This window comes from Mauremys mutica, chromosome 9, assembly GCF_020497125.1.
Source record: "Mauremys mutica isolate MM-2020 ecotype Southern chromosome 9, ASM2049712v1, whole genome shotgun sequence".
Lineage (NCBI taxonomy): Eukaryota > Metazoa > Chordata > Testudines > Geoemydidae > Mauremys > Mauremys mutica.
This window is the reverse complement of record NC_059080.1, coordinates 2,026,217-2,046,618: the sequence shown is the minus strand read 5'-3', so window position 1 is coordinate 2,046,618 and position 20,402 is coordinate 2,026,217. Positions and strand designations below refer to the sequence as shown.

Below are 20,402 nucleotides of genomic sequence, written 5' to 3'. Positions count from 1 at the left end.
GTGGACTTAGGGTCTCTCTACACTGCAGTTAGATGCCCCCGGCTGGCCCATGCCAGCTGACTCGGGCTCTCAGGGCTGTTTCATGGCACTGTAGACTTTTGGGCTTGGACTGCAGCCAGAGCCAACAAGTCTACACGGCAGTTAAATGGCCCACGAGCCTGAGCCGGCCAGCATGGGCCAGCTGCGGGTTTTTAATCGCAGTGTAGACACATCCTTAAACCCCATCATCCCATGCCTGTGCCCTGATAGCAGCACTCTGGCTCGACCTCCCGGCTCGCACATGTGCATGCATGCATCCTCTCTGCAGTCCCTGGACAGGAGAATTCTGGCTCCATCTCCCCCACCGTGCCCTGCCAGAAGGGGAGAATGCGACTGACCTTCCCCATCAGCGATCAATAGTACTGTCTCGCCTGCACGCTGCCTTTCCCCTCCGGCTCGCAAAACCTTTGCAGAGTATTGCAGAGCTGTGAAGTGAGTTGTCTGAGAACACGCATCATGTCATAGACTGAGTCAGAAGCAGGGACTGGCCTCCTGCTTTGTGACCCTGCCTCTCTTAGCTGAAATCTGCTCAATTGCTCAGACAAATCACCTCTGAATAATTAAGCCGGGGTCACTTATTCACCCTTCCATTGCAAATAAATACATGTAAATAGGGTTTGCTATGCAAAGGGTCACTTAAAATGAAGTGTTTGCCGAGCTAGCGAGTCCCTCTGGCACGTTGCTATCGAATTAGCCTGATTGGTCTGTTTACACGAGCCAGCATGATGGTGCAGAGAAACCACATGGGCTGGCAAGGCTATTTCTCAGCTCAGCCCAAATGGGGCCTTTCAGATAATAACGTCATTCTTTCCTTTTCCTTTAACAGGAGAGCTGGAGTCACAGATCCGAGACTTCCACTGTGTCTATTACAATTGGGAGCACCTCACATGCACTTGGCAGCTGGGCTGGCTAGCTCCTCCTGGGGCGCATTATGAGCTATATTATTGGTACGTACCAGCTCGGCGGGGAAGCATTTGGGTGCCAGGTGAGCAGTCTCACAGGGCAAACAGCACACTAGACTCACAAAGAAACAGCCATCACAATTCTGTTTTCGTTGCTGGTGTCCCCATTACATGACTCATAGGTAAATGCCACACACAGATGTTAGCACAAGACATGGGGAACAAAGCATTAACCCTGAAAGCCAAGGTCTGGAGCTCCTGAAAACAGCCTTTGTATCAAATTATTCTAGCAGAGATGTGCCCAAACCAAAAGTTCCCCAAACTTTGGATCTGGAACCAAACCTTGCAGCTTGGAGCCCTGTCTCTAAACTTGTCTGTACCAAACCCCAGGTCTCAATGGCCCTGGGAAAGTTTGGGTTGGGACTGGAACCTGCGGCTCTCTAAATCATTATTACTGTCCTACAGTTAGCACTGAATACTCTAATAGGGAAGAATTCGTATTCTGCTGCCTGAGATTCTGTGATATTCCCCAGAGTCTGGACTGCCAGACACTCTGGACTGACAGACAGCTGTGTCCCCTAAATTCTCCAGCCCCCACCAGCAAACTCCCAGTCCCAGACTTTCCCCCAGAAATGTGCCTCTTGTACTGCCCAGCCACCTCCTGTCATTTATTAATAGAAGATGAGATGCACAAGATCTGTCATTTATTAATAGAAAATGAGATGCACAAATCTGGTTATCCCAAATGGAGTTTCCCAAACATTTCAATCCAAACTCTCACTGGTTTAGATAAAACAAGAAAACAAATTTATTAACTACAAAAAGATTTTACGTGATTACAAATAATGAGGTGTAAAAGTCAGAATTGGTTACAAGAAAATAAAAGGTAAAATGCACTTAACATCTAACTTAACAAGCTAAATGAATGCAAAGCAAAGGTGTCTCTTACCACATGCTTTAGCAGTCTTACTGGATAGAATCCTACCAGTCAGGCCCACTCCCCCACTTCAGCATTAATTTCCTTGTCCTTCAGGTGGTGGTGATGCCATGGCAGAGAGAAAGGGAGAAGTATTTGGAGACCTCTGTTCCCCTTTCTTATACTTGTCTTTTTCTTTGAAAATCATCTCCAGCTGAGGTTCAGGAGACAGAAAATATCTGGGGACCAGAACCACCTGCTGTTTCTTTGCCAAAATGTAAATTTCTTGCCCATGCCCCTTTTCCTGCCAAAGAATGGCCACTTAACCAGGTGATAGACCATTTGATTTTGTTGACACTTGGCTGAAGCATCAGTTTGTCTTTGAGGAAGTATGTGCCTGCTTTTCTACACATAGAAAATGTCTCAATAATGTTATTCAGTAGAATCTTATAGCTTTCCATACAAAGTTGCCACCCACATTTTACCAGGACAGTAATGATCAGCAAGTTATGAGTTTTCAAACGATATCTCACAAAGCACAATTTATACAAAATCCATCATAGCCTTGTAAAAAAGAGGAACCTGGGGCTACAAACTGTCTCAGATTCACAGTCACACTTAAACAAATGGCTTAAAAAAGACTCAACTTTTCAGGATTCAAAATTGACTGGAGAGGGGCCCCTTCTGGCTGCCTAACCTGGGACAGCTCTTAAAGGTGAGGTCACTTCCTCCCACAGAGGAGGGCAGTACAGAAAAGAGTGGGTGGGGTTTACCTTCCCCCACTCTGCAGAATGGCTAGGGGGTTAGCCGGAGGACCAGGGACATTGGGGGATTCACTGCCTCTGCCCCCTGCTCCTATGTCAGCCGCTACCCTGGATCCACCTGTAGAGAGGTTACACAGCATGGAGAGGCTCAGCGGAGATGCTGATTGCTCCTGCAGCTGAGTTCGGGCGGGGGGAAAGGTACCTCAGTCTGGGCACGTCCCTGCTATGCCACCCATAGCGCCACGCCCTGCAGTCTGCAGAGCCCCGTCCTCACCTAGCCCCAGAGACGGGGCATCCGCCATGGAGAGAACTGCACACACGGATCCAGACCCCGGCCTTAGTTTGTAAATGCAGCCTCCTGGTGAGGGTTCCCTTTCTGCACCTGCTGTGTGTATTTTGCATTTGTGTGTTGCACCTTGAAGGCCCTGCCTTTCCCATCAGAACTAAAGCATGTCAGCCACGCGTTTCGGCTCTCCATAAAGTCAGGTAAATCTGACTGTTGTGGGAATTGGCTTGAGTTCACCAGTCCTAGTGAGCAGCCTAATGCATCCAGGCTTTTGTCTTCTTTTGCACCCCAGCCACTCTGGGGCCCTGAATGCGTAACCCACAAAAGTTAGGGGCTGTTAAAGTGTAGTGGTGCCAGCCCATCCAGACAAGTGCCGTTAATTCATGCATGGTCCAGCGATTTCTTCCGTGTAGTTAACCCTATTGACCTGCTGCAGGGTGCCACGTAGGCTTCTTTTCTTTAGGAAAAACAAAGTTGGACTTTTGGATCAAAGTAAATTAATAACACACTATCACGTTTGTAATAAGTAATGCAAAAGTGAGCCAGTGAATTACTGGTAAGGCATTGTTTTTACTTTCCCCATGCAAATGAGACACCGACATCTTTCCAGTTGTTGGTTTCCACATGCTTTTAGCAACTTTGCCAAAAAACATCAAAACCGATTAGAAGTTGTTTTAGTAACAATAATGCCAAAGATCTGTTTGAAAAATGTGACCGTGAATTGGAAACCTCATCACAGAAACAAACGCCTGGAGCTGGACTGTGCTCCAGTTAACACAGCAGCTGCACCAAGGTCATTTTTCAAATTGCAGGAGTCGTTTGTTTATTTATAAAGCAATGTCCAGTGAAGAGAGGGACCTTTCCTGGATAATGTATTCTGCACAGGGACACTCACTGGGCTTTGAACAGAATGGCCAAATTCAGTCCTCCTGCAAACTTCTTGGAAGGACTCCAAGCAAGTGGGAGTTGGGTACCAGCCCTGCCCTAGCAGAAAAGGACCCACTAGTGGCATGTCCAGGATCTGGGCAGGAAGGAGGGTTCGCTCCCTGGAGTGTGGCATGTTGGAGCTCAGTGTTAGGAAGTATTGGGGGAGGCGTATCTCCATGGGAACCCCAGAGGTGCAACACCTGCCGAGCCTATAATGCTCCTAGCTGGGCTGGGGAGGGGTATGTGCCAGTGGCCACGTGTACAAAGTCAGGCCTCCGGCCGGCACAGCCACCAACCAGTACACAGAGGGGTCAGGGCCAGCTCCGTGTCCCTGCCCTTGGCCCCTCCCCGCCGGGAATGTACGTCCTGCTGGCAGCACTGGCCAACGCCCAGCATTCCTGCAGTGCAAGCAGCCAAGTGAGCAGGAGACCCCCTGGCGTGAGCCCACAGCAGGGTGCAGGCCTGCTTTGGCCCTGGCTGGAGGAATGGTCCCGGCACAGATGAGGGGAGGGATTCCCGATGCTGCACTAGGCTGTGATTTCCTTGGGAAATGTAACCATGCAGGAACTTACTGTGACAGAGAACGAGGTACCCCCAGCTGCCAGGTTTAGGCACCACTTCCTCCCCCAGAGCTGCTGGCTCCGGTGTTGTGGACACCAGGGTTCAGTACGTGCCATGCTTCCTCTGGAGGAGCTGGTCGCAGGGGCTGAGGGGGAGCTCCTCCACTAGCTGTGCTGGTAGAGGCTGGGATTCGTAACCCTGGGATGAATCCCTGCCGGTGACCCATGGTAGCAGTTGTTACACTAGTATCTCCCCAGGGTGCAGTAGCTGGAAAGAAAGGGCGCGTGCCTCTTCGGCTTAGAGTCCATTTAGTGACCAGACCTTCCAGGATTTCCAGCACACTGACGCACTTCGCTGCCTTGTGTCAGGGGACATGTTACTTTGCAAGCTTCCTGCATTGTGTGACCTCATTGCAAAAGGGAACATTCTGTATGTTCGGCTCCACATGGTAAAAGCTGCAGTCTCCACGTTCTAACACTCAGTCATATGGCACCTCATCAGTCCTCACGAGTGACTCCTTGATGGCTTACCCGATAACCTGGGTGTGCCCCTTTCCAAGAATGCTGCAGTGCTACTCACCAGACTTTGGCTGAGTCATGGCCTTCTTTGTAAACAGATTTTTAATTTGGTTTAGCCTGAAACTTTGGAGATGAGCAGATCAAAATACAAGACTTTTCTTCTGCCTTCTTGCCTCACTCATTAATTAGTTGCCATATTTTTTAACCCTCAATCTTGTAGAACAGGAAATGAAACACAACTTCTTTTTCAGTTCCAAATGCTTTTTCACCATAGCCAGCCCGGGAACAAAAAGGATTCATGTTTAATACTATGGGTGATTTTATATGATCATAAAATAGTGACTCATGATTTAAAAGGCCATTCTGGTGTAGATCTTGATTGATCTCGCATATTTATTTCACTGAATCATTGGATCATGAATACTATTTTAGTCAAGGACCTGTCAGACCTTTCTGAAGAATAAAACACAGTGCAAATAGTTTAAAAATCCCTGATTTTAAATATGGCATGTAACAGAATTTTCTTACCTTATGCATAGGTACGAAGGGCTGGATCACGCAGTGCAATGCAGCGACTATATTCAGACTCATGGAAGAAATACTGGATGCAATTTGCAAAACCTGAGGCAGGCAGAATATATTGATTTCAACGTCTGTGTTAATGGTTCTTCAGAGTCCACACAGCTGAGACCCTCCTACTTCACATTCCATCTTCAGAACCTAGGTAATGACGACGGACCCATCTATTTTTGCAGGCTTGCGGGGGGAAAGAGGTGGGTTCTTACATGGTCTAGTAGCTCCTGGGATGAGTCAGTAGCTTTCTTGGGACCAGGTTTCAGTGGTTTGTAAGTACGATGGTAATTAACTGTCGGAACTGCTTACCAAAGGATGTGGTACACTCTCCATCACTGGCCATCTTTAAATCAAGCCTGGCTGTCTTGGTACAAGATCTTCTCCAGTTCGACCTCAAATTATTGTGGTAGTTGCAGGATTTACTGGGGGAGGGTTCCCTACCCTGGGCTTTACAGGACGCCAGAGGGTTGCCAGATGACCAGTTTTCAACCGAACACCCAGTTGAAAAGGGACCCGCCCCAGCCCCGTGAAAATGAGCAAGTGAGTGAGGGTGGGTGGGTGAGAGAGAGCGGCAGAGGGAGGAGGGGAGATGGAGTGGGTGAGACCTCGGGGACAGGGCGGGGCAAGGGTGTTTGGTTTTGTTCGGTCAGAAAGTTGGCAACCCTAGAAAACTTTCACATCTATGAACTGAAAGCAAAGAAGCTTCGCTTCTCTGCACCAGCTGAGGATCTCGCCCTTATGGGTTGGTGGGGTAGTTTTACGGTCTTGGCTCGGCAGCCTTAATAACTGGGTAATTTAGGTGTTGAACTGAAGTCTTCAAACTTTGCAGTAACTATTGTGTGCGTTAAAGACGCTGACAGCATGGGGAAAGTGCTGGGCACATTTTAAAAAAATCAGCTACAGGTTCACTTACAAGAAGCCAGTTGGTTCTAGTCCAGTCTAAGGGCCAAATTCAATGTCTCAGTAAACAGTGGCAATTGAGGCTGTCTAAACTGGTTTAACAGTCGCATTGAGGATGCTGGAAGTAGGTGTAAGTCACCTGAACTTATCCTCTCCCCAAGACCTCTGGATTTGGCCCTAAATGTGATAACTGGTCTACAAAGGTGTTTCCTAGTGCCATCCTAATGGCCATATTAAGGGAGACTTTTGTAAATAACCGTGAAAAGAAACAGACTGTTGCAGATGCTGGGAGAAAGTGGGGAGGTGGGTTCCTGCTCACAGGACAGGTGTTTCCCCCTCTTTCACCTAGCGACTGTGTTACTGGCTGGCCCTTCAGATGATCGTCACTCTGAGAACGATGGGGCAGCCCTGATGGAAGTCCATACTGGTGGGAGCAAAGACTCCATTCGGTATTCTGCAGATAATACCTGATGCGGCATATTACTGGCTGTGGGTGATTTAATAAGAATTGCCATTGGAACAGAAACAGCTTCTCTGTGTCTTAATAGAACTTGTGATAATTCAGAAAAGTGCAGGGACCTTTCAGCTTTTTATTAAAACCAAGAGATACACAACTGGATGCAGTATGACGGTTACTGTCAGACTTTTTGGCTAAAACCATAAGTGAGTTTAGAGGGAGCTGCAGCCCGGGGGACCGAAAACAGGAGTGTGGCTTGGACAGCTAATAGAAGAGAGTACAAATGTGCTCGCCTGCCCCTTGGTAGGGCCTCGTCGCATGGAAATTGCACCGGGCTAAGTTCCCTTACGCTCACACAAATGTGTTGGTCCAAGGGAGGATGCTTCCTGTATGACTTTAGGCAAGTCACATAATATTAGAACTAGGCAGAAGTTTTTGCCCGAAACATTTTGTGCCAAAAAATGCAGATTCAGGTTGACAGAAACATTTTGCAAATTTGTGCTGAATTTGCCAAATTACTTTTATTTGGGGGGAGTGGAAAAAGTCTGAAAACAATCTGAAAAAACCTAAACCTTTTTTTCCCAACACTTTCCAACCCTGATAGTCTATGATTCTATGATTCTATGATTTTTCAATTTGAAATGACTTTTTGTTCTGAAAATTTCTTACATTTCTTAAAAAATTAAAAATGTTTAAAAAGGCTTGAGAATGAAAAGAAACATTTTGACCCAAAACAAATTTTACTCTTTGGTTTGCTGAAAATATTTGTTTCAAGTTGACCTGAATTTGGTTTATTTAACAGACGGCGAAACTGAAAAATCAGTTCCTCTCTCTGCGCTCTACTCAGTAGCTCTGTAGCCCTGTTTGCCCGTCCGTAATATGGGGACAATGAGCTCTCTCTCCCTCTGCGGAGTGTCACGAGGATGAAGTCATTAAAGCGTGTGAGATAAGTCAGGATTTGAGTGGTGGGGGAGACGCCTCAGGATATAGGTTGTGTAATAGAGTAGGGAGCTGTAATGGGTTTTGTTTACCATTTTACACATCACCTATGAATTTAGCTCCTTTTAGCCAGCATTATATTTGAAGGCAATTTAGAATGTTTCTACCTAGGAGTTTGCATGTGACTGGGATTGATTTATCGCTTCGGTATTAACAACACTTCTGATTGATATGCTGCTGGGCTTGGGAACAATCGTAATGACTCCAGAGTGAGGCTGGCCAACGTTTTTCATTTGAAAGTCTGTTTCTGATGAAAAACAGCCTTTTTAAAATATCAAATTACTGGTGAAAGCTATTTCTTTCTATCCAACTTTTCCATACTTACCAGGGTTCTCTTCCACCTCTAATTTCTGCGATTGCAAGAAATTGCTTTATTTTTAGAGAGCACAGATAAGCTTGCTGCTGTTCTGCAACATGTAACTTCATGAGACAAAGCTGGTTTGACCAAAGGATAATCTTAAATCCTGGAACATTTACCACTGAAGCCAAAGCTCTAAGTATTATGGACTGTATTATGCCATAGGTTTTTAAGGCGGATACTCTCACAAATGCACTGCCATTGATTTTAATGTGAAATTCTGCTTAAAAGTCTCTCTGGCACATGATAGACCCTCACTTAAGAAGGGAGCAATCATTAGCAATTCCTATAGTAGAAGAACTCACGCTGTCGCTTCCCCCCAGGAGGCAGGAAATGCCATGACTCATCACGCTCAGACCCCAAATGTACACAAGAGAAGGCAACGCCTCTGGCAGAGGGTGGATGTTCCCTTGGTGTGTGGACATCTCTGCACCCAGGTTCACAACAGCAAGCTAACGCAAACCCGGGTGCAGTTAGTGGCAAGATGGAGATTTGCTACAAGCTTTTGCACAGTGACAGATGATGTGCTGATGGCAGCAATATCCTGGACAAACCTTACTGAATTAAATGAATGTATCATTGTGGGCCAAGCATTGTGCAGAATTCCGTGGGGAGGGGATCACACCCTGCCAGAGATTAAGAACAGTGGAGGGTGGTTAGGCAAATTCACTTGGGTTGCAATATTGTCCAAGCGGTACCACCACCTGGCGAGACGCTCCCATGGACTGGTTCAGACTGGATTCTCCAGTGACCAACGGACAGAGAAAGGACTTAGGTTAAATAACCTGACTCTGGCTCTTCGTTCTGATCCAGCAAATGGACAGGGTCCAGTCTTTGCTGGGAAGAGTTGGAATGACTCGTTCCCGTCTGTTCTTGTTCTGAGCCAAAGGGGTTATGACCTGGTAACTGCAGGAAAACCTCCTGGGGCTGCTTAGCGCCCTTGTCGGCACTGAGGTGTTGTCTGGTAAGCTCATTCTCATGCCCATAGTTCTTTGATTGTGTTTTCTGTAATGCTTTTACCTTCGGAATATGAGCTGAGAAAGAGCCGCGTGGTAATTTAACCATGGCAGCTCCACTTTCTTGTCTCTGAGGAGGAAATTAAAGCAGTCCTGATGTTGCTGGGGAATTCACAGTGTAGGCAAGGAACTTGGCATCCTGAAAATACCCTGGTCAGGAGGGAGAGAGACGCACGTCTCCACCCAAGAGAGGTGTCGGCTGGAGAGCCAGAAGCCTAAATACGGGTGCCCTGGCTGGAGGGAAATACAGGTCCAGTTGCCCTGAACTGTGATGCTGACCAATGCCATTTCACCTACAATAACATCTCAAAATACTTGCCATGCATTAAGGAGCTTTTAAGTACCAAACCCCATGTTTCAGAGGCAGAATCTAATTCTCAATTAGGAATTAAATGTAATGGCCCACATCTGTCTTCAAGGCAGCCCACATCCATGCAGCTGGTTGTCAGGGCCAGGGCCGGCTCCAGGCACCAGTCGAGCAAGCTGGTGCTTGGGGCGGCAGATTCTAAGGGGCGGCTTCCGCCCAATCCTAGGGCAGCACGGCCGTTTTTTTGTTTTTGTTTTTGTTTTGTTTGCCGCTCCGGCCGCCCTGTAGGGGGCGGCAGTGCGGAGGAGGGGAGCACCCTGCTGGGAGCCGGCTGCGCGCTCCGTCTGCCCCAGCCAGTGCCAGGACTGCAGCAAGCCTGGCAGCCCGCGTCCTTCCCTCCCCGCCGACCGGAGCGGCGCGGCGAGAGGGGCCGAGTGGTGAGCGCCCCGGCTGAAGGAAGCCCTGGCCGCCCCCCCTTCTCTCTCTCCCCCCCCTGCTCCCTCCCCTCCCCCCTGCTAGCCGGGGTGTGCACATCACTGCCCGGGGCACGTCTGCAGCGCAGGGAGTCCTGCTAGCCGAAAGTTTGCACCCCGGCTCCGGCCGCCCCGCAGGTTTGTTTATTTGTTTATTTGCTTCGCCGCTCCAGCCACCCCGCAGGTTTTTTGGTTTTTTTTGCTTGGGGCAGCAAAGAAGCCAGAGCCAGCCCTGGTCAGGATGCCAGAGGGCACTGGGTACCGTCTCAGGAGAAGCCGCTGAAGTTCAACCAGGACTGAAAGCGGCAATGATTCCCCAGTGGAAGGTCTGATCATGTCTCTCTCCTTATCAGTCAAACCGTCTCCGCCTGAGAAGCTGTCGGTTTCCATTTCTCCCTATGAGGAAGTTCATGTGGAGTGGCGCCCTCCTGCTGGGGGTACCCCCCCGCGCTGCCTGGACTACGAGGTGCAGCTGACAGAGCATGATGGTGATGCTGATGCTCCCTGGACGGTATGCGACACACACACGGTTGATAACCAACTTTCTTACACAGGCTTTAGTTTAAGATGAGTGAGAAGGTTGCTCATCGTGAAGCCTGTTCCATCCCCTTGCTGTCAGGATGGGATGGGAGGGCCGGAAGCTGAAGCAGGCAAGGAACAGCCCTGAACTGAATGGTGGGAAGGCTCATTAGCTGCCACCAGTTTGTAAAAGCCGGTGAGGAGTGAGGTGCATTGGGGCAAAGTTTGACCAGCTGCAGAGAGAGACCTTGCTCGAGCCTGCTCCAGACGTATGGTGGTGTAACAGAGGGCAGGATCTGACCTCTACAGCTGGAATATAAGGTGACATATAAAAAGATCCAATCTTGTGCCTTCTGGATTGGATTGTAAGATCTGCGAGGGGCAGAGAGACGTGGCTGGCAGGTTCTCCATCGTGCCTGCGCATGAATGTAAAAGCCTGTCATTCCTCCCCCCAGCTGAGCTCACTGCCCCAGGACTCTGGCTGTTCCATAGCTTCACCTCGGCCAATAGCCCCGGCACAGGACTCGAATGGATGGGAGGCAGGGGCAGCAGGCTGGCGTGCCCGGCTCCCCCGGCTTCCACGGGTGAAGAGCTGCCTGCACCACGCTCTTCTCAGTGCTTGACTGGGTGGCAGGGATGCTCTTGTACGCGACCTCCCTGTGTGGTGCCTGAGGGCAGAGCTTGTTATGCCAGACCCTACTTATTGCCAGCTCGTGGAGAGACGAGAACGAAGGCTTTAAAAAGGGACCAGACGTCTGTTTGGGGGAGGAGGAGCATATACTCACTTCTAGGGGCGACTGTACCGTCAGATGTTCATTTCTTTCTGGGTGAGGCCTGGTTTTATAGCTGTGGCCCTAATCAGGATTTAGGAGATCTGGGTTCGAATCGAGTGTTTACCCAGACTCCACGTGTTACCGCAAGCAAGTCGCTTCATCTCTCCGGGGCTCAGTTTTCCATTCGTAAAATGGGGATAACAGTCCTTCCTTCCTCCCAGCTCCTCTGGCCAGTCTGTATAGACTGGAGTCTCTTCAGGGCACGGTGCTGTGCACTGCCCCGGGCAAAAAGGGGCCCTGGCTTCTCCGGAGGCCCCAGGAGATACTTGGATAACTTTCCAATTCAAGCATCCAAAATATGAATGGTGTCAGGCCTGCAGCCTGCGCCCGGCAAAGCTCTGCGTGGAATCCACGGGCGTTTCGCCTGAGCAAGGATTTAGGATTTGGCCCAAGGCAAGTATAATTTTAATTTCTTCAAAGACGTGGTGACGAACACACGCTAACGCTGATGTGCAGCCCCTTTCCTCGTGCCTGTTAGTTACAATATGGGCTCCAGAGTTGCTGGAATGAATCCCTGTAAGGCTGTGTTTACTGGCAAATTATAATCCACCAGTTAGGTAACTTTACGAAGGGCTCCACAAATTAGCAAGAATAAACTGTGGCCGTGGCTCACATGCCAGTACAATTGGCTTAGAGGGTTGATTAGTTTGTTCATTTTACTCATGCTAGGTCTGTAGAAAGCCATCACTAAATGCATTTCAAAGAAACAAAGCCAGCCTCCTGGGGGGGTTAACCAGCGTCCGCAGGAGCAGTCGCTATATTGACAGAAGACGCTCTCCCCTTGCACTGTCTAGCCCGTGTAACTGAGTAGCTCAGGGGTGTGGAGCGACACAGATATACTGATGTCAGTTTCTAGTGTAGAGACCTGGTCTAACTCCTGTAGCACATAATCAATCAACCTTCTTTATTCTGCATGTTCACCTCTTTCTCAGGCTGTCTCAACCCAAGTGGAAACCGCCTTTACCTTCTCCCAGTCCAATCGCAGCCGCGTCTCATGCGTCCGTGTACGAGGGAAAACAAACATGTTCTGCGCCGACAAGGGCTTCTGGAGTGAATGGACGCGGGAGTGTTTCTACGGTAGGAGACAGTAAAAGAAACTAGTGCGGTTGGGCCCCCTTTATCGGTCTGTCTTGGGGCTGAGAGCTGGGGATCTGGCCCAGAGATGGTTTTGCATCTTCAAAGCACATTGCAAACATGGGCTATTTAACCTTCACCAAACACCCCCCCACCCCCATTTTACAGGCAGGAAATGCCTCTTGGTGGCCACGCAGTGCTCTGCTGGCCGCAGAACTGAAACAGTTTTGCTGGACAGGGGCTAATTCTGCAGATCTGACTATAGGGAGTATGCCCCAGTTCCATGAGAACGCTTTCCAAGTCTCTGTGGGGCAGGATTTGGGGACTAGGGCCAGAGGCGGTGCTGTGCTGTCCATGGGTCCATTGGCCATTGTTTGTTCTGAGTACAGGACCATGCAGCCTCAGGAAGCAGTAGACTGTGGAGAACCACATCCTGGGGGCCGGTTTCCTTCCCGGCTCAGCAGGGAGACCATCTGCAGTGCCCAGCGTCGTGACCTTGGTGTGGAAGGCAAGGGTTTAGCTGACAGAGGGGATTGCTGGTTGCTGAAATGGGGCTGGGGATTTGGGGAGGAGAGGGCTCTAGGAGGATGAGTCCTTCTCTGAGAAGCAAAGGGGCAGCACGTGGATACAGCACCCCCCCTTGCTATGAAGCAGGCGTGCATAGCAAATCACTTCCCAGGCTGGGCCACAGCCATGGCATTTCTGCATGTGGTCACCCCAGGACAGCACCAGTCATGAGATTAGCGAGTAAACCCACTTATAAATGTGGTGACACACCACTTCTGGGAAGCAGCACGTGGGGGGGGGGGGCTTGGTTTAATTAGCGGTGACAGCCGCGGTCTGAATGACCGCAGGGATAGTGGAACGCTCCAACAGCCAGGACAGCAGGCTGGTGGGGCTTTGGTCAGACTTGGCTGCGGGGAATAGCTGGCTCTAAGCTCATGTTGCGGGGGGCTCAGGATCACACCCCCATTCCCTGGAATGTGTGTCTCAGCCCACGAACTCAGACTGCCTCCGTCTGCACACTGGCTGCTAGCAGGCTGCGGTGAGAACTCAATAGGCTGCTGTTTTCCCAGCCCATGTGCTGTGACCCTCGGGGGCGGAGGTGGTAACGGGGACCACCCCGCGTTGCGTCCACGGGGAGAGGGGAAGAAGTCAGCAAAATCTTATTGTTGCTAGGAACCTCTCCTGCCTTCTGCTGCTGCCTCCTCACTTCCTGCCTCAGAACCAGCCTCAGCTCTGGGGGCTGAGAGAGCTGAGCTGCTAGAGACCTCATAGCCGCTGGGAGGGGGAGAAGGAGACCAGCATCCCTCACCCAAACCACCCCCATTGGGTCTTCCCATGAACTAAATCCCAGCTGCCTTTGCAACCACGAAGGATTGTGAGATGAGGAGGGAGGCATGATGGCTTTTTGGGGAGGTGAGGGGGTTACACATTAATACTTTCAAGCCGCACTGGGTTATCATTGGATGCAGGTGACCAAGCGTATTGTTTCTGTGATCTGGCTACATGAGCGACATGGTTACAGTGGGACTTTCTGGACTGAATTCAAAATCAGTTTCATTAGGTTAGTTGTTTTGAGTCCTGATTCTAAAAAGCTGCTTAGCAGTGCCCTGTACAGCACATGATTGGCGAGGGCCCCGGAATCAGGCCTTGGTTGTGCCTCAGGCTTCCTGTGTATTCTTGGGCAGGTCACGTAACCCCTCTAGGCCTCACGTCCTCATCTGTGACATGGGGATGCCAGTCATTTCTATCTCCCCTCTGTCTGCCAGGGCTACTCAGATTGGAAATGTTTTGCGGGAGGCGCTTCCTTTCCTTGGCAATTGGAAAAGCTAAAACAAGAATTGTGAAAACGTTAATTCCCTTCCTAAACACACATTATCACCTCAATTCCACCACACTGCTGCAAATCTAAAGTAGCACCCCAGACTCTCTCCAGCATGCGTGAGATCAGAACTGGGCTGGCTGCCTCAAGGTTTGTGAAAGATGGGTCCCTCCTGAAGCGAGTGGGTGATAAAATCTCAGTGCAGCAAAGAGCAGCACTGGTGGATATAGCTGGGCATAATGTGTCTAAACCTAAAATATTTGCAAGGATTAATGGACGTGTGCAGCATGTTAAATCTAATAATACACTAGCCCATATGCTGAGAAAATGGGATTTTGTACTTGGCTCCAGTCTTGTTGCAGTGTAATGTAATTACTGCCGAATGGAGAAATTCCTTTAATGCTTTGTGGTTTGTCTTCGCAGTGTCCAGAAAAGATGAAAAGCAGCTGTTCATCCTCATTGCAGTAGTCTTAAGTTTTCTGACTGTCATCATAATATTTCTATTAGCTGCACAGCGCAAGAAAAGGTAAATGCTAAGGCAACTTGTAGGCTACATACGTCTGTCTAGCTTTTTCAGCTTGTACAGTTAGAAATGAAATGAAGTACAACTGCTATAATGTCAAATTCTATCGCCATTGACAGTGACCTAAGAGCAGAATTTGCGCCTTAGACTGGCATTATGCAGTATTTGTTTCACACTCTAGCAATGACTATTAAGTTTAATACAATAGTAACAGTTACTGTTAACCAACACCGCTATTGTGCATAAACGTATAGCTCTCCTTAGCACACAAATGGCGAAATAAGAGTGACAGTTTTTGTGTCGGTTTCATGATATAAAACGAATTAGAAAGGCCCAGGGAGTGAGCGGGTATATCTTCTTCCTAACTGTCTAGGTCAAATTCAAGTGATGTAAGTTACACTTCTGATCAGATTTTCCTAGTGATCTCTCTCCTGATCTCTCTCCTGCCATCCATCTCCACCCTCTGACGAACAGAGGCTAGGGACACCATTCTTACCCATCCTGGCTAATAGCCATTTATGGACTTAGCCACCATGAATTTATCCAGTTCCCTTTTAAACATTGTTATAGTCCTAGCCTTCACAACATCCTGAGGTAAGGAGTTCCACAAGTTGACTGTGCGCTGCATGAAGAAGAACTTCCTTTTATTTGTTTTAAACCTGCTGCCTATTAATTTCATTTGGTGACCCCTAATTCTTGTATTATGGGAATAAGTAAATAACTTTTCCTTATCCACTTTCTCAACATCACTCATGATTTTATATACCTCTATCATATCCCCCCTTAGTCTTCTCTTTTCCAAGCTGAAGAGTCCTAGCCTCTTTAATCTTTTCTCGTATGGGACCCTCTCCAAACCCCTAATCATTTTAGTTGCCCTTTTCTAGTGCTAGAATATCTTTTTTGAGGTGAGGACACCACATCTGTACACAGTATTCGAGATGTGGGCGTACCATGGATTTATATAAGGGCAATAATATATTCTCAGTCTTATTCTCTATCCCCTTTTTAATGACTCCTAGCATCCTGTTTGCTTTTTTGACCGCCTCTGCACACTGCATGGACATCTTCAGAGAACTATCCACGATGACTCCAAGATCTTGTTCCTGACTCGTTGTAGCTAAATTAGCCCCCATCATATTGTATGTATAGTTGGGGTTATTTTTTCCAATGTGCAGTACATTTACCTGTTACCCCAGTGGAATTCTCAACTGTTTCCATTTGTTCCAATGGAGTTACTCCCAGCTTACACCAGTGGAACTAATGCCAGCATCTGTGCCCAAAGCCATGGGGCCAGATCTTCAACCCCAGGGTAAATTTGTCTGAGCTGTACTGGAACTATGTCAGTTCACGCGGCGGTGCTGCTCCACTCTTTTGATGCCAATAGCTCTTAACATGCATTGTTGGGTAGACATTTTCCCATATTAATGATTGCACAGAGGGAAGCAGGTCTGGTAAATTAATTACCCACAACCTAGTTAATTAAATGTTCTTTGGGTCAGAAGTATCCCTTAGGATCTGTATCAAACAAATTACCCATGAAACCTATGGTTAGAATCACTCTTTCTCTATGACCACATAATCTCAAAGCACATGGATAGTCTGTTGTTTTTACTCATGCAGGTGTCAATACAGAGGAAGAGTTAGCTATAGAAATATTGTCACTCTAATAATAGATGAATTGAAGCCTATTAAATAGAGCAATTATTTGGATGTCCCGGCTTTTATACATACCTACATGTTGATCTTTCTGTTTTTTAATTTGCCTTTTATATTTTTAAGAACAAATGGAGAGAAAAATATATCACCTACATCTCTATATTTGGAATAATTCCTGAACAAAATGATTTCCAGAGATGCCCTCTGAGCTGTCAGCGGAACTTACTGCTGCATTATGCACATGTTATTGATGTCCATAATAAAGACCCATGCCAACTTCTGGTTCTTGGCAAATTTCACGCTCCAGTGGGATGCTAACGCTGCAAATGGGCTTGTTGTGCAGCTTGTGTCCAATGGATTGCCCTTAGCATGTCATCCCAAGAACAGACATGAAACCTGAACTTCTTACGAGTCTTTTCTACTTCCCCACTCCTATTTAGTATGCTTCTATAGTCCAACAACACAACGGTCAGAGAAGTTTTTTGACTGATGCTAGAATAATTTTTTATGATAAAATAACAGGGCAAAAAAGGAGGCAGTGGAGACAATGATGAATAATATCGACAGGGCTGCTGTGTGTGTTTATAAGAATGAGTGGAAACACAGTTAACATGATGGAAACTCAGTGGAAGATCAAGATTACACTCACCAGCCTAGGAAAGGTTGCTAGATGCTATCGTCCATAGTGAGCTGAGCACCATACGGTATATTTCCCTGCTGGCTCCCTCTCTACCTTCTTTGAGTCCACTGTTCGTTTTTAAACAATGAACATTATTTAACTGCATTTATTTAATCATGTCATCTACCATGCCACAGTTATTTGTGAAAGAGGAGACCTTGAAACAGTTTTTTTTGCCGGGAATGGCTGTACTTACAAATACAGTGCATGGCAGATGGCTCATGGGAGGAACAAATCCTAAGGCTCCACTGTCAAGTGCTGGAAGGGGATGTCCTGCAGGACTTGGACATGGAAAACAGCTTTACAAAGCACCCAGAGGCTCCTAGATCGGAAAGAGCCTTATGCAAAGGACTGCCCAGCAGATGAAATGTCTGACCAGCTTTAAACGAAGCCTGTGGAGTAAAAACAGCCCAGTGCTGATCATGGACAAGTGACATTACACTGATGCTCCTGGAGCTTGCTGTGGGAGTGGTCTCACTTTCCACAACTCTCTCAGTGAACATGTTTCCTGGGAGGAGGGCTCAGAAGAAGGAGGGACCTCTCAGTGACTAGCTGATGCTTGGAAAGTTGAATTTCAAATCACCACAAACCTGAGTCCAACATCTGCCTTCATCCGATCAGAAAATGGTAACGTCCTATGGGCAAAGGGCTGAACTTGCATCCTCCCCCATGCCATGGGAACTGTGTGCGGGTGGGGCTTGGAGACGGAAGTGCAGCTGGGGGACAAACGATGGTTTGAGTATGGTGCATGCTTGCTTTGTAACTCCATGATTGGGCCTTTGTAACAGAGAAGGGAGCAGTCCTGGACTTGACACTATAGCACAGAAAAAGTGAACATGGGCACGGGATGGAATCAGAAATAACTAAATGCTAGCCCTGAGCTGAGACACTCAGTATCAATCCACCATGTCCCCTCATGCAGAAGTGTTTGGCTCATGGATGTTTCTAAAATACACTGGCAGAGGGAGTAGTACACGTGAATGCTGTCGGGAATGTTTGTTTAAAAGCACACTGGCTCATTCTTTACTCTGATTTTCAGACAGCACACATGCACACTAAAAATGTGTGTCAAACTGCCTGATGGATGTGTGCATCCGTGCACAGTTACTGCATGTCAGTCAGGTGTGTGTGCAAGCAAAGGGCCTGCTGGGTGCATAACCAATGACTTGCACATGCAATGCAATTAAATGTAAATGCAAAAAAAATGTAAATTAGGTGCAAGATTGCATGTGCAAATGGGAAATGTTTAATTTTCAATAAGACATTTTGAGACAAATGCCCAACTGACACAACAAACAATCATTGAGCCAGGCCCACTTCCTCACTCTTGTTTCAGGAGCATCCTGAAGCATCTTACCCCAGATGATGCAGCAATTAACTGATGTAGCGCCTCCTCTAAGGTAGATGCAGCCCCCTCCCCCCCCCAGGACTCAGTGCCTCGTTAGTGGTCACAATTAGGAAAGTTGAAAGCCTCCCGTAAGTGGCGAGCTCTGTAAATAAAATAGCTGCAGTAGAGCGCCTGCCTGCTGCAGATGTGCGCAGTTGCTGCTCTCTGAGAAGCAGGGCATCCTGGCCAGGGACTGCCCAAATTAACAGGTATTGCACTAAGAAAAATGGCTCACGCCAGCGAGAGGCTGTTGGCAAGCTGCCTGGTGGGCTGCTGACCAGTGGTGTGTTGGGGACAGATTATTGTGGTTTGCGGTGTCACAGCAGCACCTGACATGCTATGTGGGCTGGGGAGATGCAGGGGCCAATTTCTTTTAGCGACCCAGGATAAGTGACTGGTATCAGATTACCTGCCTGGGCTTTGGGGCAGGTGTGGTGTGTGCGTGTGAGCCCCCCATCACTCCCCCACATACTGTCATTTCAGCTGGCAACAAGCCATTACGAGCCGCTATAGTGGCTGGTTTGGTTAACCCAAAATAGCCCTCCCGGCCGCTATTATCTTAGTGCTCCAGCTAGTGAGTAATCCTGCACACTAAGCTAGGGGCCAAGGCCACACAGCTGTGGTACTTGTGTGTGGCAACATATTCTCCCATAGTCACCCAGCCTCTTCAATGATTGGCCTGCACGTTTTGGCTAGTAATAAACATAGTCACACTGACTCAGCCCCAGGACATGCAGATTCTGCCGAGCCTTAGTGAGTAAGACACGCATGGGATTGTTTAAGTCTTGAGGAGGAAGAATGTGTTCAAAGCATTGGGTAATGTTTATAATGGCAGGAAAAAAAGGCTGGGAACTACCCTTGTCACACGAACGTTGAGGTGACGTCCCAACACCTGTAGAAGGTTGGAGCGGGCAGACGAACTTAACCGAAAGCACAGCTTGACTGCTGGGACAGTCACCACAGAAATGACACTAATTAAATGTTGCTGCCACCTCACTCAGGCAAGTGTTACTGCAAAGTTTATTTTTTAAAAAATGCTTATAAAACAGGCTAAGAAACTATGTACCTGGGGGACAGGGGTGAGGTGTGTTGGCTGCTTGGCCCAGTGGTTCAAGAAACATAACAGGACTTTGAGGCTCATTTCAGGTCCACTGCATCTGTCAGGTTGCTTAATGGCAATGTTCTACCAGGGTCTGTTCATTTACCTTGGACCATATTTATTTTTGATATTTGTATTAGTGCTTTCTTACTCCTGTGCCGGCTTATTTCCTAAATTAATAAACTTCCTTGCCACAAAAATCAGTGGCCAAACACCTCCAAACTTTATTGTTATTCCAGTAGGGGGGAAAAAAGACCAGAATCAAAATAAGAATTTATTCCAAATGCACAAGTTGTCTCTTTACCCTGGTGATTAAAAGGTATTATTTTCAGATGTGCACTTCGACCCGCAGTACCTCACAACCTAGAACAAACCCAAGGGGGGGGGGGCGGTGTCCTGCTCTGGTGTAGTTCTGCAGTGTCCAAATTCAGAGACATGCACCAACCATTACTGAAGAATTGAAAGGCCTGAGTGAAAAGAAAAACTCCAAAGAACTAAGAGCGTCTCTGCTGGTGTAAAGCTGCATCGTGCCATTGGCGCTGATTGGAGCTGCAGCAGGGGAGGAGCTGGGCCAGCCCTAGCATTTGGAGGGGGTAAAGTCCCCAGCCAGGGAGGTCTTAGCCAGTGGAGTACAGGGAGAAAAACTGAGCATAGGCAAAGTCTTCTGAGAGAGAGCGAGAACCTCACCCCCAGGTGCAGCTGGGACCAATTGAAAGCCCCACTGCTGGGAATGGAGGAAGCGCTGAGGCATAGCGGGTAGTGCTCACTCCTGCCTTGCAAGGGGCCTGCCCAAGGCACTCCAGAAGGGCTT

At 48.1% G+C, this 20,402-nt stretch overlaps 1 protein-coding gene across 1 annotated transcript in view; it reads left to right on the top strand.

Annotated features, from left to right (window-relative positions):
- Positions 1 to 19,837, top strand: part of IL13RA2 (interleukin 13 receptor subunit alpha 2) — a 30,064-nt gene extending 10,227 nt beyond the window's left edge. Inside the window, exons 5-10 of the mRNA XM_045030672.1 lie at positions 866 to 986; positions 5,453 to 5,637; positions 10,350 to 10,507; positions 12,281 to 12,425; positions 14,671 to 14,773; positions 16,550 to 19,837. Coding sequence (XP_044886607.1) covers positions 866 to 986; positions 5,453 to 5,637; positions 10,350 to 10,507; positions 12,281 to 12,425; positions 14,671 to 14,773; positions 16,550 to 16,598 — 761 coding nt within the window. The 3' untranslated portion in view covers positions 16,599 to 19,837. The remainder of the gene's footprint in view (positions 1 to 865; positions 987 to 5,452; positions 5,638 to 10,349; positions 10,508 to 12,280; positions 12,426 to 14,670; positions 14,774 to 16,549) is intronic.
- Positions 19,838 to 20,402: the final 565 nt, after the last annotated feature.